The 17,250-nt window shown below is 42.1% G+C and overlaps 1 protein-coding gene across 3 annotated transcripts in view; it reads right to left on the bottom strand.

Moving 5' to 3' along the window:
- Positions 1-17,250, bottom strand: part of ATP9B (ATPase phospholipid transporting 9B (putative)) — a 167,893-nt gene that overhangs the window by 66,855 nt on the left and 83,788 nt on the right. For all 3 annotated transcript variants that reach the window (XM_055703596.1, XM_055703593.1, XM_055703595.1), the window contains 2 exons: positions 15,863-15,938; positions 8,834-8,910 (listed from right to left, as the gene is read on the bottom strand). In XM_055703596.1, the coding sequence (XP_055559571.1) occupies positions 8,834-8,910; positions 15,863-15,938 (153 nt within the window). The remainder of the gene's footprint in view (positions 1-8,833; positions 8,911-15,862; positions 15,939-17,250) is intronic.

The raw sequence follows: 17,250 nt of genomic DNA, 5'->3' as shown, positions 1-17,250 counted from the left end.
TCAGGCTTGCTACTTCAAGGGGTGCAAACAGAACCAGGCAAGTTATCTTAGATATGATCACTATGTTCAGCCTATATCAAAACAAAAACTATGTCCTGATATGTATAGAGCTTTTCAGGTCATGTGAATCATGATGGTTACTGAGCCTCCAGTACTTACAGAAACTCATCAGACTTCAGCTGCGTAGAGAGTCTCATACATGCAAACACACGGAAGACCTGTTTCTCTGTGCTCGCTCCTACACGAAAGGGTGGCTATGGCCAGCCGAACCACAACGCCTGTAGGGCATCCCAGTGAGACGTGAGCATCAGACGAGTGTCTATTTCAAGATTGCTGTGCAGGTCTCAGGAAGATCCCAGCTTCTGACACTTAAGACATCCCTTTTTCATAATAATTCAAAAAAAATTAATATACTTTGAACATGCACACCACAAAAAGTAATCCCTCTGTTCCTCCTTATAGAATTCCTTTCCGTATTGGGAAAAGTTGAGCAAATTTGGAAAAATAGGAAAAGAATTGTACAAATTATGGGAAATTATCAAAAAGAAAAATTATATAGGCATTTCTAATAATCACTAAGAGTTGTTAAATAAAGATATTAAGAACACCTGGCTTTCTACATAGCTGCAGAATCAAAGCTTTTAGAACTGAAAGTTTCAGGAATGTCTGAGTGTGTCTGTACAAAGGAAAGCATGTGGAGCAATTCAACAATGAAATTAAAGGTTTGAGACTTCCAAGAAAAGCCATGCAGTAAGAACCGCCCCCCCCCCCCCCCAAAAAAAAAAAATCAGCACCAAACATGGTACATTGTTCTTATTAACAAGCTCCGGCTACACGGAGCGTAACCCTAACGCAGGCAAGCAGGTAACAGCCTGCTTCCACGGCCCCAGCACCGCGGTGGCCCCAGCACAGCTCACGTGGAGCCCCGCAGAGCGCAGAGTGGGGCGAAGGCGGTGCAGCTTGAGGACGCTTCAAGGCCTAGCAGGCGCAGTGCCCCTTGCCCCCACCCTCTCCGCCTCCCAGCAGTCACGCTTTGCCAATGGCACGGTTAACTCCGAACGGTGACCAAGCAGTGAGGAGCAACACAGGCGAGGAAGTGAAGTCCCGCAAGTGATGAGCGGCACTGGAGGCAGCAGTCTGCATATGCAAAGAAGTCAATCAATACTTTCAGTCTTACTGTTTTCTCAGTGTTCTAATACACTGGTATAAATCTAGTATTCTTCCAGTTTTCTATATATGAAAGAAAACTGAAAACCTCAGTTCCTTTATGTGGAACTATCCTTTTTCCATACTAGTCATCTGAGGGTTGAAATCACTACTTCCACACTTTTGCTATTTCAGTGAACGGAGTTCCTGGTAACGACAGTAGGTGGATATTCTTTCTGTCTCAGAGAGGACACAAATTTTGCTTTTGGTTTGCCAAAACACAGCTGGCCATTCCCAAGCATCAGTGTTCCTATATTCTGATCCCAGTTTTGGAAGAACAAGGGCAGCTCCTCTGCTGTTTAGCCCTTTCTTTCCCAACTTTTTGGGAAAGACTGCTTGTGTCCACTTCCTTTACCTACGACTGTTCGAACTGCTGGAGACATTCTGGTCCTTGGGAGATGCTACTCTATTTTCCATCTTTTGCTGCTTTCCTTCCCTCGCTCAGAGATGAGAGCACATGGAGAGAAAAGCACCAATACCACATCACTTGTATTTCTTCCTGGCCTCATCCCAACAATTCTCCTACCCACCAGGAGGGATCTGCGTACTTCAAGGGGAGCTGGTGGTTAAGCACTTCCTGGGACAGGAGCTCTGGGTACAGGGGACAAACTAAGTTTGGGGACTACTTACTACCTGTAGGTGACAGCTTTCTCAATTTCATTCCACACAAAGAGGAGTTTTTGGGAGGATTATGCACAGCAGACCATACTCCAATAAAAAGTGCTATAAACCCTTTTCTTCTTTGAATCCATGAAATTTGTCATTAAGAGCTACATAACAGTTTTCAAGGTCCTGCTTTTATCCGAGGCCCTACAGGCCACAGAGCCATAGAAAGCCATTCTTCTGAAATAGATTATAAACATCAAATTATCAATTTAATAAGAAAAACATGCAAGTGAAGTTACTGGCCCCTCTCATAACAGCGCAGCAGCAGGACACATCCACTGCCTTTCTGAAGCTCTGGGTAACAGCAGATTCTTGTTTGTGTGACCGGGGCGTCTCACGGAGCATGTCCTTCCCTCGCCCTGGGCCGCATGCAGGCTCACGATGGGATGCCACTCCTGTGGAGGCGGCCGGCGGCACAGTGCAGCAGCTGCTAACGTTAGCACAGGTACTCGGGAACAGAAAGGCACGTCCGACTGGGGCATGCCACCCCTGGAGGTGGCACAGCTACGCATGGCTTACTAATGAACTACAAGATGGTGGCAACCAGATTTAAGGATGTTCGAAAGAGCCTGTCAGTGCAGGAGAAGCGTGTATTTGGGGTACTGAGGATGCTGTGCTGCACGGGTAAACGGGGACATAATACGAGTTCCTGGGAACACGTGGATGTGCTCCAGCCACTCTATTTCACTCCAAATAAAGAAGTGGATGTGGGGGTGTCCCTTTTTAGGAAATATTTTTCAAAAATTCTTCTCATAGAGTGGGTGAGAGAGAAGGACAAGCATAGAGAAGCCTTTTAAACGCAGAGGAGTTTGGTCACAAAACACCAGGAAGAGAAGTTTTATGGGAGGAGAGAGGGAGGTATCTCAGTTTACCAGAATATAAATATTTTTTCGTTACTTCAAGGCTCACCAGTGAGGTCATTTTCAAATAACCATGGGCAACACACACACACACAAAAATACCAGTTCTTAGATTTTAGTTTAGAAACAACCAACCAACCAACATTTACAAAATCAGCAAATCACCAACCACAAGACATGTCGTATCTGACTTCAGACTAGTTAAGGATTAGGGAAAAACCAGCATTACTATTTCGATGAACACTGCATGGTTACTATGAAGTTTTACTTCTGATGTTAAAATGTAATGGCAGATGTAGAATTCAATAATATAAGACAAAAAACCCCCAAGTGTTTTCAATGCTGATTGTAAGGATTAGCAACATAAAAACTATTTCTGTCCTAATCTGAAGCACACTAGGCAGATTACATGCCACAGCTCCTCCACAGAGGCTAGTGATTTCTCAGAAGTTCTATTTCAGATAATTCATACTCATTTTGATGCATTATGTACATTCTAAGTGTATATCTATATATACTGCATGGTCCAAGTAATTTTAATGTCTCAATCTTAGCACACAAAATACACTGCCTTGTATTTATTTCTGTCTCCCTCCAAGCACATTGTGGTTTTTTCACTTTACCCCCAAAATCTGTTGCCACTGATAGAAATGGGTGACATTTGCAGAAGAGCTGTGCTAACAATCTTGCTTTCTATGAAGACCAGAACTGCAAGAGAATTCTAAATTCAGATGACAAAAACCCCCTATTACGCACTTTAACTAGGCAAGAATGAGAATACTGCAAAATGCCAGGCAAAATAAATAAATAACCTTAGTTTGTTAATTTCCCTCTTGGTTAATTAACACCTATAAATGACCTTTAGCATTGACAAGTCCAACTTCATCCAGAAAGCCAAGGTTTAAGAATATCTATCCAAATAGGATTGATTACTGATTACAGCATTGTGAGGAGCACAATTCAATCTGGTTTTTTTTTTAAGGCTGGAACTGCATTCCTGAGTAGGCTGATGTGACTGCCAATGAGGTAAAATACAGACAGTCATTACACTATAATAACGTTGATGTTCCCATTTCTACATTTATCTAAAGCAAAGACCATACATCATTTTAGACTGAAATTAAACCTTTTCAGAAATATTTTTTCTTTATATTGTTCGGAATTAAAAACATATTGAATTGATCCATTAAGAAAATTCTCTTCTATCTTTGTGTTTTTCAGACCGTGTCTGCATCCTTAGGCAATGAAACAATTTTTATAATTGTAATAAAACAACCAAGTGTTGACTTTAAGTTAAGAAATTGTTGCTTGAATGACTAAATACTTCAGCAAACACAATAAATCCTTCTAAGTTTAACACACAGATAAACCACATGCGTGAGCAGTTGCATATATTTCACAGCTTCTCCATGTGTAAGTTTGCTCAAACTTACTTCAGTTTTAGTCTCCTGCTCAGTGTTTGTAGAGCAGTCTGCGTCTCTGAATTTTAATACTGGTTTAGTCAAAAAAGCAGAAAACCTAAACATTTGCCATTGGAAAGGCCCAGTTTATAGCACGAAGTACAGCAGTAACGTTATACTCCAGCAAGAAATACAACTGAAGCACCTACCTGTATTTCAGTGAAGAGAGGAACGATAAAAAAGTCAAGCCTGTGTATTTCTGGCTTATTTCTGGACACAGGAGTTTCAGTTTGGCAACATAAATTGAAAAGGACACATCTCAGTGTTTGCCTTCTCCCAAGGCCTGAAGACACAAGCATCGCTGAACCATACTCCCAACACAGCACATCAACACATTTTACAGGATAATCTCTAGAATATTATTATTGTTTTTAAAGAGCAAGAGAGACAGCGTGCTGCTTAAAACCAGTTCCAAATAGTACTTGGCACAGTTCTTCCCTAAAGCAGAAGAAGGGCAGGCTTACCTCCTCTCCAGTTTGCAGCAATATCACAATTAATTTAATTTCAATTCTGTTTCCAGAACAGTTAGGTGCAGATTTATTTTTTATTAAATGTTCAAATCTTTCATCCCTCAACTATAACGTATCTTCTAATTTCAAGGACAGTTTCAGACTCCCTTTGCCCTCCTTTGGGCTCCAATGCTACAAACCCTATCCAACAGGTAACCCTTATTGTCAAGCTTGAGAAAACACGGGAAGATCCCCCCTGCCAAGTACACTGAGCAGGAACAACCCAAGTAGTGCCTGTCCACCTGTCGCAAGGCCAGCTACACAGAGTACCTACCACCTGCAGGCCCTACGGGACGGACGCAAACCAACCTCGCCCCGCGGCTGGAGATGCACAGCCAGCGAGAAGCTAACTCCACAACAGGTGGAGTTAAAACTACATGTTAAAAAACATTGACAACCACTTTTCATGCTGCAGTACCGCATTTTGTCACTTACTCATCTGTAACAGCCTTAAGTGTTTTTCTGCTTTCAGTTTCCAAACCCACCCTTATGGTCATGTTACTTGTTAGCTACTGCTTTAAACAAGGATGTTCAGTCCACAGAGAGAAAAATCTCATGCCAATATTATTGTTGGGCAATTGGTACACACAGGACTCATTTACACATTTACAGAATAATGTGACAGCTGACACAGCGTTGATGCACTTGATGTAGAAAATAGGCTCTAGAGAAAGTCTTCACCTGCTCAGTGTAAGATTAATTTTTAAATTTTAGAAATATTCTATACAGCAACTACCAAGGCAGAGGCATTTAAAGCTGGTAACTTTACATATACTATATTAAGCCTTATTTTTTATATTTAGTAGATACCCATCAGCTAACTATGGTACAAAGAACTAAGCACCTCCATGGAACAAATGAATATACATATTCAGAACACTGAACATCTTAATGGGTCAATGACTCCTTGAAAGGCCTTTGGACAATGAATGAGTACAGTTTACTTCCACAAACATTACCTGGTTTTATTAGTGCCAGATAACATGCTATTTAAAAGCATGATTTCTAATTAGAATAGACTATTTCAGTTGGAAAATACATACAATGATCATCTAGTCCAACCACCTGACCAACAGTTAAAGCATGTTATTAAGAGCACTGTCCAAACACCTCAAACACTGACCGGCACAGTGCATCGATCACCTCTCCAAAAAGCTTGTTCCAGGGTTTGAGCACCCTCTTGGTAAAGAAATGCTTCTTCATGTCCAGTCTAAACCTCCCCTGAATTGCTCCTGAGCTAATTATTTTAGATAGTGATGGAATAGCTAATCCTGGAGGTCATCTCAAAGCACGTGGAGGATAAGAAGATCATCAGGAACAGTCAACATGGATTCACCAAGAGGAAATCATGCCTGGCCAACCTGACAGCCTTCTGTGATGGAATGACTGGCTGGGTAGGCGAGGGGAGAGCGGTGGGGGTTGTTGTCTACCTTGACCTCAGCAAGGCTTTTGGCATTGTCTCCCACAACACCCTCCCCAGTAAGCTCAGGAAGGGCGGGTCAGATGAGCGGACAGTGAGGTGGTTTGACAGCTGGCTGAACGGTGGAGCTCAGAGGGCTGCGATCAGCGGCGCAGAGCCTGGCCGGAGGCCCGTGGCTGGTGGCGTTCCCCAGGGTCCGTGCTGGTCCAGCCCGTGCAGCTTACCGGCGATGAGGCTGAGGTGCAGACCGGCCCCTGGCACGTTTGCTGGTGGTACCGAACCGAGGAGCGGCTGGTGGCCCAGCAGGCTGGGGGGTCGGCAGAGGAGCCCCATGGAGTCCAACCACGGTCGGTGTCGGGTCCTGCCCCTGGGCAGGGACAGCCCCACGCACCAGCACGGGCTGGGCTGGCCTGCTGGGGGGCAGCTCTGCGGGGAAGGGCCTGGGAGGGCTGGGGGGCAGCACGTTGCCCCTGGGCCAGCAGCGTGACCTGGTGGCCAAGGGGCCAGTGGGACCCTGGGGGACGTGAGGAGAAGCGTGGCCAGCAGGTCGAGGGAGGGGATGCTGCCCCTCTGCTCTGCCCTGGTGAGGCACATCTGGAGTGCTGGGTCCAGTGCTGGGTGCCCCGGTTCAGGAGACAGGGAGCTACTGGGGAGGGTCCAGCTGAGGCTGTGAAGGTGATGAGGGGCTGGAGCATCTTCCTGAGGGGGAAGGGCTGAGGGAGCTGGGGCTGTTCAGCCTGGAGAAGAGGAGGCTGAGAGGGGATCCCATCAATGCCTACAAATACCTGAGGTGTCAGGAGGACGGGGCCGGGCTCTTTCCAGTGGTGCCCAGTGACAGGACAAGGGGCAATGGGTACAAACTGCAACACAAGAAGTTCCACCTGAAGAGGAGGAAGAACTTCTTTCCCTGGAGCCCAGTGCTCCATCACTAGGACAGGCTGGCCAGAGAGGCTGCAGAGGCTCCTCTGGAGACATTCAAACCTGTCTGGACGCGACTCCAAGCAACCTGCTCGAGGTGACCCTGCTCCAGCAGAGCCTTAGACCAGATGGTCTCTAAAGGTCCCTTCCGACCCTGACAGTTTGTGATAGTGTTCATATACTGACAGTGCAATATATGCCAGATAGTATTATTTGGATGTGGCTGTTAGTTTATGCATGTGCATGTATACATGTAATATTTTGCTTCTTAGTGCTTCATGAAAATGATTAAGTTTATTTAGGTTCCCAGCTTGTCTCAAAGAACAACACATTTAATTGTTAGCAGCTGTAACACTCATGCAAGCAAAGGTGGTACACGTATTGCCATAAGAGTAGAAACCATGCTGCAGCTTGTCAACACACTGCTGGATCTATTTTTTGTAGTTTTATCTGCTACTTAATCTTTTGCTGATGAAAATTTGGAGAAACTAATAATAGTAATTTTGAAGACATGAAGGAAATATTAGCCACAAATGTTTTCACCCTTTATCATAGTTTCTGTGTGAAATACTCATAAATAAAAAAATAATTTAAGAAGCCCTTATCCAATACACCCCCAGAATCTGTTGAATTTGGATAGTGTGTTACATTTACGCATATTACTCTATCAATCTAATATATTAAATAATTTCATTCTAAACACCTATGAGAATTATTTATTAGTCATAAGCTGTTCAGAATTCTTACGAGAAAGATTCTGTTTGTAAAGGGCTCATCTTTGTATCAGATGGAACAGAAAATAATCACGCACCATGAACATTCTGGTTACATTTTACTCTTATTTTAAAAAAGTATGTTACAAAGATTAAAATAATAAAAGGCCATCTTTAATCCACATAATGGTACACATCACCTGTCTCTGTCAATGAGACATTTAAAAGCATCTCTTTATTAGAAACACAAATCAATACACTCAGGGGACTGCAGTAACTGCTTCAAGCAATTTGTATTATCATTTCATTCCTGATGATCCTACTCAGAGCAACTTATTATGAATGGCGTGAAAATGGCAACCTGTCACAATTGACTGTTTTCTAAACCTCTTGCAAGATTTTTTTCCTTTCTTAATATAATTATCTTCCTACTAAACACAGGTCTAGGTTGTAAGATACAGCCTACAACTGAAGTTTCATTTCTTGATAATTGAAGGCCCTCCCCAACTCACATTAGAAACATTACCAACGAAATGAAGAGCTATTTGCTTTGTTTTGAACTGAAAGAACCTTGTACAAAGGGAAGCACTCAAACTTCTGGTATCTTTTCAACAGACAAATCTCTTGAGAATGTTTTCATCGCTTACAAAAATCCCTGGAAGAGCATTCTGGGTACTGAGTGCACCTCAGTTATCTTGCTCTGCTTCTCTGGGAGCCCGAGTAAATTTCAGTAGTCTGTCATAGACATCCCTTACAACTACTGTGTAGCTTTGGCCAAACACTTTACAGTAAAATAATCAGAGAGAAGTGAAGTGGGAATGGATATTTAGCTGTGAGACAGAAGCACGACAGTCTGAAGATGCACGTTTATACTTTGAAGACAAGTATTTCCATTAGTACCTGTAACACTCCAAGCTAAAGGAAGAATAATTTTACTTCCAAAAAGAGACTAAGGCACAATTCACTTCTCATACCAAAGGTCAAGCCAGTTCAACACACACAACAGAGCAAGATTTTTGGGTTTAGGTACAGCTATTTTCATGAGAACCAAGTAGGAAATGCCCCAATGAGGCTAACTTACCTTATTCTTTGGATTGGACGTGTTCATTACACTTCGAGTCTCCTTGCCTGTGTAAATGACAACACCAATTACAGTTCCTGAAAAGCAAACAAACAAAAAGTAAAACAGATGTCTCAAGTAGTTCAGACAAGATTTGTCTGAATTAAAACTTGCAGTAATTTACAGTCCCTCAAACACATCCATTGTATTAAAAAGCCCATTTACGTAACATACATAGTATCAGTGTTGTTTTTCAGAATTGACTATGAAGGTTCATTACAACTTCTTTAATTAATATCCATAAACATGACAACATGCTTTACTCCTTTTTAAGAAAACAATACTTTCAATGTAACTGGTTAAGAACTTACATTTGGACATAAAATTGTCTCCAACTGTTTTAAGAAGTTTACACGGAGTGTGGATAACTTCGAGGAATACAAAACGAGTACAATGGTGCTGAATGCACCATACAAATTGCCAGTCATTTATAATGATGTAAAAACTAGTTCACCCAATTAACTACTCTGATAGAATCCCATACAAAAATATTATCCTGTTCATTAACTTATAAAAATGATTTGCCAGTTCCAATTATCTTTCAGTCAATTTTTACTGAATAGTATGGGAAAACTGGGCTTCAGCATCACTAAATTTTTTATATTAAATTTAAATTCAAGTTTTTATTAATAAGACACTATTGTATTTTCTAGCACAGGACAAAACCCTTATTTCTATTACTTTTTCAAGTGACCTGAAATGGCTTTATGGCAGCACAGCTGATAATGTGGTATTTTATGTTGTCTTAACACTATAAAGAAATAATTAACATAACTTGTCCGGAACACCCTGCTCAGAAAATTGTAAAACTGTAGAAGTATTACACATTTGTCTGACATTAAGTCACTGGCAATCAGGACCATGTGCAAGATCTGCCACCACCACCCGTGAGGTCTAAACAGGTCATGAGAAACGGAAGGCGCACACAAAGAAAAAAAGAGGATGGCAGTTAGCGATGTTGGCATTACAGAAAAGAAGTTTCATTTAGTCCAAAATGAGAATGCAAGTGAAAACTTTGCATCCACACACGAAAAAGTGATTCTACATTACATCTGGACAATTAAAAATTAGTTTTTGTATTATTTTCCTCTCCATACGAAAGCTTTTTCTGAAGACTTCCCTTGACATAACATTTTTCCCAAAGCCAGCCTCTGCTGTTTCACTGCAGTGCAGTGCAATGTGCAGATTAGGGTATTAGTAACACACCCCCAACACACCCCAAAATTCCTCCTGACTTTCATAAAAGAACAGTCATTGATCCATCACGTCTGACCGCTCTCTGCTGGTGTCCAGCTGATGCCTACATCCCTTTGGGGCCCTTCACTTTGGAGCGATGCTCTGAGTCGAGCCCTACCCAGCGGCCAGAACGCACTGGCCGATGCCCTGCAGGAACCCCCTCCTGCACCCCCAGCCTCAGCAGCCCCACGGGTCGGGTCAGCTCGGGCAGACCTGGACTTCTCCCTTCCAGCTGGCACCTCTCCACTTGGCATCGCCTGCCTGGCTGTCGCAGCTCAGGGAAACAAGCTGTCTTGTATTTTGCTCCCTGAAAAGCTGGCTTCAGAGGTGAAAGTCAGGTAACGTCCATTCCGACTACTGCATTTTGATCATAGTTTTGCCTAGATCTGAGCTGCTTCTTTTGCTGAGGCATAGATCTTTGATTTTAAACTTCTGGGGCTGCTAGTTACCAGCAAAGCATCACTGCTGATTCGAGGGCTCCTCAGACCTGAGTTCCATCAATGCAGAACACTCCGAGCCCAACTGCAGTGCTGTCCCACAGCTGTTGCAGCAGGGACAGTTCTGGTGCTCTGGAGGGGGTTTTACCCACCATTACCTCTCGTTACCCTCAGCAAATCTAAGCTTGATGCCAGCTGGGAAGAAAGACTCACACGACGCATACTTGCAATGAACGTCACTGTGGTCACAGTAGCCAGACCCGAATCCAACGTGGGGGCTCTGGGAAGCATGGCCAGACGGCGACCTCAGGCTTGTTAAAAGCAACGACTCAAGTATTTTTATGTATGGGCCTCTCTGAAAACTGGCTCCTGTGTAAACTGGGCAACCACTGATAAGCAAGGGCAAAGTGGTTAACAAAGGAGAGAGAAGTTACAGGAGATACCACCAGAATAAACATGTGAGCTGGAAAAGAGCTACAAGAGGACCTGTGCAGAGTTAACACACACAATCTGGCATACTCTGAATCCGGGCTGTGATCATATTAATTTGTAGTATCTCCCACGCACGATGTAAGCTATGTAAAAACAGAGCGCTCTAATTAATTAAAATCACATGTAGGACTTGGCACAAAACAGTGCCTTTTACAGCTGTGCAGTTATACAAATTGTCCTGATTTTATCTAAAGTGACTTTTCAAGACTGACACCTGCCGAAATGAAAATTCCATTAATACAAATGTCCTCTTAATAGATATCTCAGCAGGGGTCTCAAAACTGCATTATCTTGTTTAGAGTTTGAACCACACTGATGATTACAGTAAATGGGGAGCAGACAGATACACCCATACTGTAGGGGACCTTCTGAGGCTTTTTAAAATGCAATGGCTGACGTTTTCCTCTCCCTTTCTGAAAGCAAATCAGTGATGTCACAAACACAAACGATCAAGAAGAGAAGAAATTTAATTAAAGATAAACTATTTTTTTATTTTATTTATGAAATAAAAATAAAATATAAACCAAAAAAAATAAATTAAGAGGTTTTCAGATACTTGGTGGTTTAAATTATTTCTTCGTACTTAAAACTGTTCCGTCAGCGATAGCATTTTTTCAGGGTTTCACTAACCACACCTTCCTTCCCCCTTCAGGCTCTACTACTAACTCCACAGAAATAACACAGATACTAAGAATGGTGCACAGACTCCATACCTCACCGCTACGTATCTGAAACTCACTGGGATGTTGCCTCTAAGTGAAAAAACTCAGAATATTTTTTGCTATCTCACTTATTAAAGAGTAACAAAAGGACGGCCGCACGCTTTGGACTTGAGGGGCTTTTGATTTCCACTCCAGCAGAGGCTTCCAGCGTGATCCCGGCAAATTAGTCTTTGCACTTTCTGTGGTCAGGATGGACATCGTGCACAGTCCCCAGGGCTGTCAGGGCTGTCCAGCAAGTGGCAGAAAACACTTCACATCTGGCAGCAGCAGCTACCCAAACTATCAATACTGAGACTAGAACATCTGCACATATATATTAGGTGTGACAAAATGGTAGGTTTTTTCTTTTCCATTTAGCTTATGGTTATTCTAAGGGGTAAGGAGATGTACTGAAACCAAGGATAGTAAACACCTCCCAAATGTATAAATTTGAGGAATCTCACTCTCCCAAACTTTATCTGTTGATATAAAAAAAGCTATGGAATAGTTTATTCTTAAGTTGTCTGATGCTACATGATTTTGTTGAACCAATTTATTAGTTCCCAAAATACAAAAAGAAAAGAAAAATAGTTCTAAATTATAACAAATATTTTTCTTGTTACTTGTACTGCACTTGCAATACATCCTTTTTTTTTATTTTTGCTGTAGAATCCATTATCGTAGTGTTCTGATATTTTCATGAGGTTTGGTTACCTGCATTCAACAGGTAGCTGCTAAGATTCCTTGAAACCTTCATTCACTTACATTGACTGTTACTGATCTGCAAGGTGATTGATTTGTGGTCTCTCTCCTCTAGAACTGCCAGGACATCAGCAACCAGAGCTCGAGTTTTCTGAAGGTGTTCCCCACATAATTCCCTGAACACTTTTCCAACCTGACCTTGAACCTCTGTATCACCTTGACAAATAGCAACAGCATGTGTCTCTCCCAGCTGGTGCAATGTGGTTTGTGCTATATGTCAAAGGGAATACCAGGAAATTCAGTATCTATTTAACTGCTGGAAGGAGGAAAATGGGAAGGAGAACCCTTCACCCAACAACTGTCCTTTTTTAAAATTAAGTGAGGCTTTGTATCTGCAACTTGGCTACATATTCCTTTCGTGGACATCTGTGATGTGGCTCCCTGTTTCCACCCCTGAGACTGACAGCATCAGTCAGTAACAGGCCAAGGCAACAGTGGGGTTGACCCAGAATGCTCTGTATCAACCCCCGAGGCGTCGCCAAGGCATAGCATCGTCCCAGGAGCAACAGACCACACATTTGCTTGGCTGAATAACACATACTGTCCACGCTGCTTGGAGTGCACTGGAGGAAGTCGCCTTCCAGGGTAGGATGGCTTAAGGGCTGCCACACCGAGAGTCTGAAGGGAAATGGAGATGTACAGGCAGCGCTGCAGGGCAGAACTCTACCCCACACCATCCAGGCACAGGCTACAAACCTGCCTTCTTGAATTGAAGTGGCAAAGTAACAAAAGATGGGGCTTGCACACAGACATCATATACTTTGGGGTGAAAAATGCCTGCATGTAAGAGCACTGTGCATCGAGACAGTAAGGGGAATGCACGCAGACACGAGCATGGCTGAGGTGAGGCAGCCACCTGCAGAGCAGAACAGCACTCAGACTGCCACGTGCTTCGCTCTCCTGGAACCCGAGTGGTACCTGCCTGCAGAGCCGGGGTGTGGGCAGCATCTCCCACTGACCCGCACAGGCGGCAACAGCGTGTGCCAGGCCGTGCCAGGCCAGGGATGCCAGAGGGCCTGCAGCATCTACCGCTGACACCCTGCCCTGGCAGGCTTTGAGCAAGGCAGTTTCTGGGTGTCTATAATGCAGTTAGCCAGGGAGAAGTGTCTTATCAACAAGATTTTCAGTTGTCACAAATCCTGGAAATTTAATTATGAAGTCTAATTTTAAAAAAATCACACTATAAAAATTCAAATTTAATAAGGTAGGATACTTGATGCTAAGATAAACTATGTACATTCAACTGGGAAGTCAGATGAAAACAGTCAAATATCAGTTGTCAATCAAATCTAGAACATCTTAACCACCTCTTAATTGTTTTGCCTTATGGCCTCCTCCATGACTATATGCACAGTGCCCCTCTAAGACCTTATACATTCCTTATTAGATAAGCAAAGGACTGAAGGCAATAACTCCTGCTCTTCATCAAAGGCCTAATCCTGTCAAATGGTGAAATAACCTCCACAGAGGTGCTGAGCAATTCATAAGATCTGGATTTACAATGCCATATGGAACAAGGCAATATCCAAATAGAAATTGTATATGCGTGGTAAGTGCAGTACTTGCGTGTGAGGAGCACATTAGCACAGTACTAAATTGCAGTTAATACATGAGATGACGTAAGTGGAATGAATGATACCCCAAAGTTTAGATTAAGATTAATGTCACAAATCAGTTACCGAAGGAAATTATTCCTCTCTGCTATCTTAATTCAACCAGCTTCTGTATGCACACCATGACACCATTTAAAGTACTTGATCACGTCATTTTTCCCTTCAGAAGGGGCTGCAGTCTTGAAGAGCCATCCAGTATTTTTATTTTGTATCGAGTTGTCCAGTCTCCCCTTAGAGTCCTATTCCACTATTCAAAACCATGCTCCAACAACAGAATTATCCTCTCCTGTGTTCTTCTGCTGCCATCATTAACAACATAACTTAAGTCCTTCATAAACAATTAAGCCTTCACAAGACCCCTCAAAAAACCCCAACATACACTAAGGCATAAATTTTGAGAAGCACCATTTCCATTAACATAAGTGCCAACTTTAGATGGCAGATTGAGAGGCTTCAGACATTAGCCACACTTCTACACAAAATCACATCATGTACCCTGGGAAATGAAAACATAAACGGTTTTCAATTAAAAGTCAAAATTATTGATCCAGAATTACTGACTTTGCGAACGTGTATCTGAGTGTAGTTTGCCCCCATATATAAATCTGTGGAAAAGCAAACTGAAATGTACACAGCACTGAATTTTGTAATCCATGAGCAGCATCTTTTTACACACAGTTCTAGATCTTGGCTACTTGCGTTAAAAAACTGAGGACAATTTTAGCCATTGCCTGTTTGATGGAACAGTTTGAGAGCAAGTGTTTTCCCAGTGCAACCAACCCAAACAACACTGAGCACCAAAGAGCACGACTGCGGTCAGCCTCTGCAAAGGAGTGCTGGCTCACAGAGCCCTCTGCCACCTACGCCGCCCCAGCCCTCTCCCCCAGCCCTCCAGCAGCCCCCCGACTGGTGCCAGAAGCCTTTACAGCAGGGACCAACCTACAGGTTAGGTGCAGACCCTTTTTTACATCCTTCCTGCCACCTCCATACCCCTCCTCCTCATGGCTCATGCTTCCAGTTGTTCTATCCCCTATCCTAAGCCCTAGGCTCATTCTCAGAAACCATTCCTCTCTGCTTCTGTGCAGACTTGCCACAGCCCTTCTTGCCACACTCCGTTTGAGTTTTCTTACACAGGGCAAAACCAGAAGACGACAATTTTCTGCTCCTAAAAAAGAAAAGCTACGATGGCCTAAAGCCTGAATACAGCATTTAGATAACATGACCTCCTTACAGTATCTGAGACACATACAAAACATTACTAATATTTAGAAACCATTATCTTAAAATTACATAACCGTAAAACAAATCTGTACTTTCTGATTAAGATTTTGTGCAAACCTCACCCGCAGCATGGAGTAAACATAAAAGCAAAACTCCTAACATGCACACCCACCCTTGCTTTTCAGGACTGTACCCACTGTGAGCTGAATGGAGTGCTTTACAACCTGAAGTTTTAATTAAAACAAAAAGGTTCGGTGACTTTAGTGGGGTACAAGGGACAGCACTACTGAAACAGCAAAATTAAGTAAAAAAACCCCACAACTATTAAGGAGGATTAAAAAGATATGAAAACATTATGAGTAGCATGATGAAACCAATGGGAAAGCACACAACAGAGGAGCAAGAGATTAAAATCATGAAAGACAAAAACATTTTTAAAAGCCATTAATATTTCATGTTGTAAAAATAAAGATACGCTTCCACAGATGTTTTTAGCTACATTATCAGCTTTGTTATTGCAACACTTACCTGAAGCAACAACAGTGCTTGCCCATAATGTATTTTCTATGCTTAGGCTTTCATGAACTGCTGGATCACTGTCTTCCTGTTAAAAATATGAACAGCAAATAAGTAAATCAACATCACAAGTAGTGCTAGTTAAGAACAATGCCAAGCCGTTCGAGTAACTTTTACAGGATTTCTGCATCCTTGTTTCAATTACTGCAAGATAGTATTCATTGCACGTACTTTGTCTGTACACATACACAAAAATAACTTCCCAAAAGTGAAATACTGACTGATGTTCATATTACTTAAACCCAAAGATACTCAAAGAACTACAGTCAATAATGTTTTAAAAGGAACATATCTGAGGAAAAGAATATATCAAACTGCAGAACAGTTTGCTATACCAAACAGTTAAAGTGAGTGATGAACACTAACCCCTAAAAATTAATAGCCTGTTCTCTATGACAATTTAAATAATCTGTAACTCATACAGTAAGTCATGGTCACCATCATTTTGCAATCCAAGCGACATGTATCAACTTCAGAGAAAAATACTCAGACTTTTAAAAAGAAATGCACACTTGCATTGTCTTACCACATACTTACAAAATACATATCCCATGGAAAAATACTTCAACAGGAAATTGCTTCTGTGATTATTTTAAACTTTCCTTTTTTCCCCTCCCCTCTTCTCCTCCCAAGCAATAACAGCCCACAGATTGTAAACAGACTTAATCTCTCATAATCAGTTTGGAGCATGTACAGATTTGTTACTCATTAGCAGCTGTGAAATGTGCTGTTTACAACCAAAGAAAACTTTAGAAGGTAGGATAATCAAGTGTATTTGCTTGAACTACAGACTGTGCTGAACATTTTGCAGGAAAGGAGGGACCACTGATTTACCAAAACACACACCAAAATCTACATAATGTCAATAATCAAAACCTATGTCCATTTTTCATCTCTATTTGGAAACCACCACCAAGCACAGGGTGAGATGCTTAGGAAGCTCTCTTCCCAAAAAAGAGAAACCTCAAACTAAACAAATGCGTTTCTGTGTGTACCTCAAAAGATCCCTACATAGAGAGTAAGAGCTATAGTTCCTTGCTAAGTGAAGCAAAGCCATTGTTTAAAAGGCATAGAGGTGTTCTGTCAAAAATCAGAGGGGAACAGGAAGAGGACATGGAATTAGTTGTAAGAAGCAAACCACAAGTTATGAACCAAGACTCATACAGGAAGTAAAAATTCTGTCAAGATCATCGATGTTCTGTAAGATTTATCTTTCATTAAGAAAAAGAAGAAATATTTTTTGATTCTTATCTAAGGAATGAATTCTTCCAAGAATTATTTGCCATACACCTAACAATTAAAATAGATGAAGTTTGAGACAACAGCAACCGCAAGCCCAC

The sequence above is a fragment of the Falco cherrug genome, chromosome 3 (genome assembly GCF_023634085.1).
Source record: "Falco cherrug isolate bFalChe1 chromosome 3, bFalChe1.pri, whole genome shotgun sequence".
Lineage (NCBI taxonomy): Eukaryota > Metazoa > Chordata > Aves > Falconiformes > Falconidae > Falco > Falco cherrug.
Note: the sequence above shows the minus strand (reverse complement) of the source record. Positions and strands in the feature narration are given on the sequence as shown.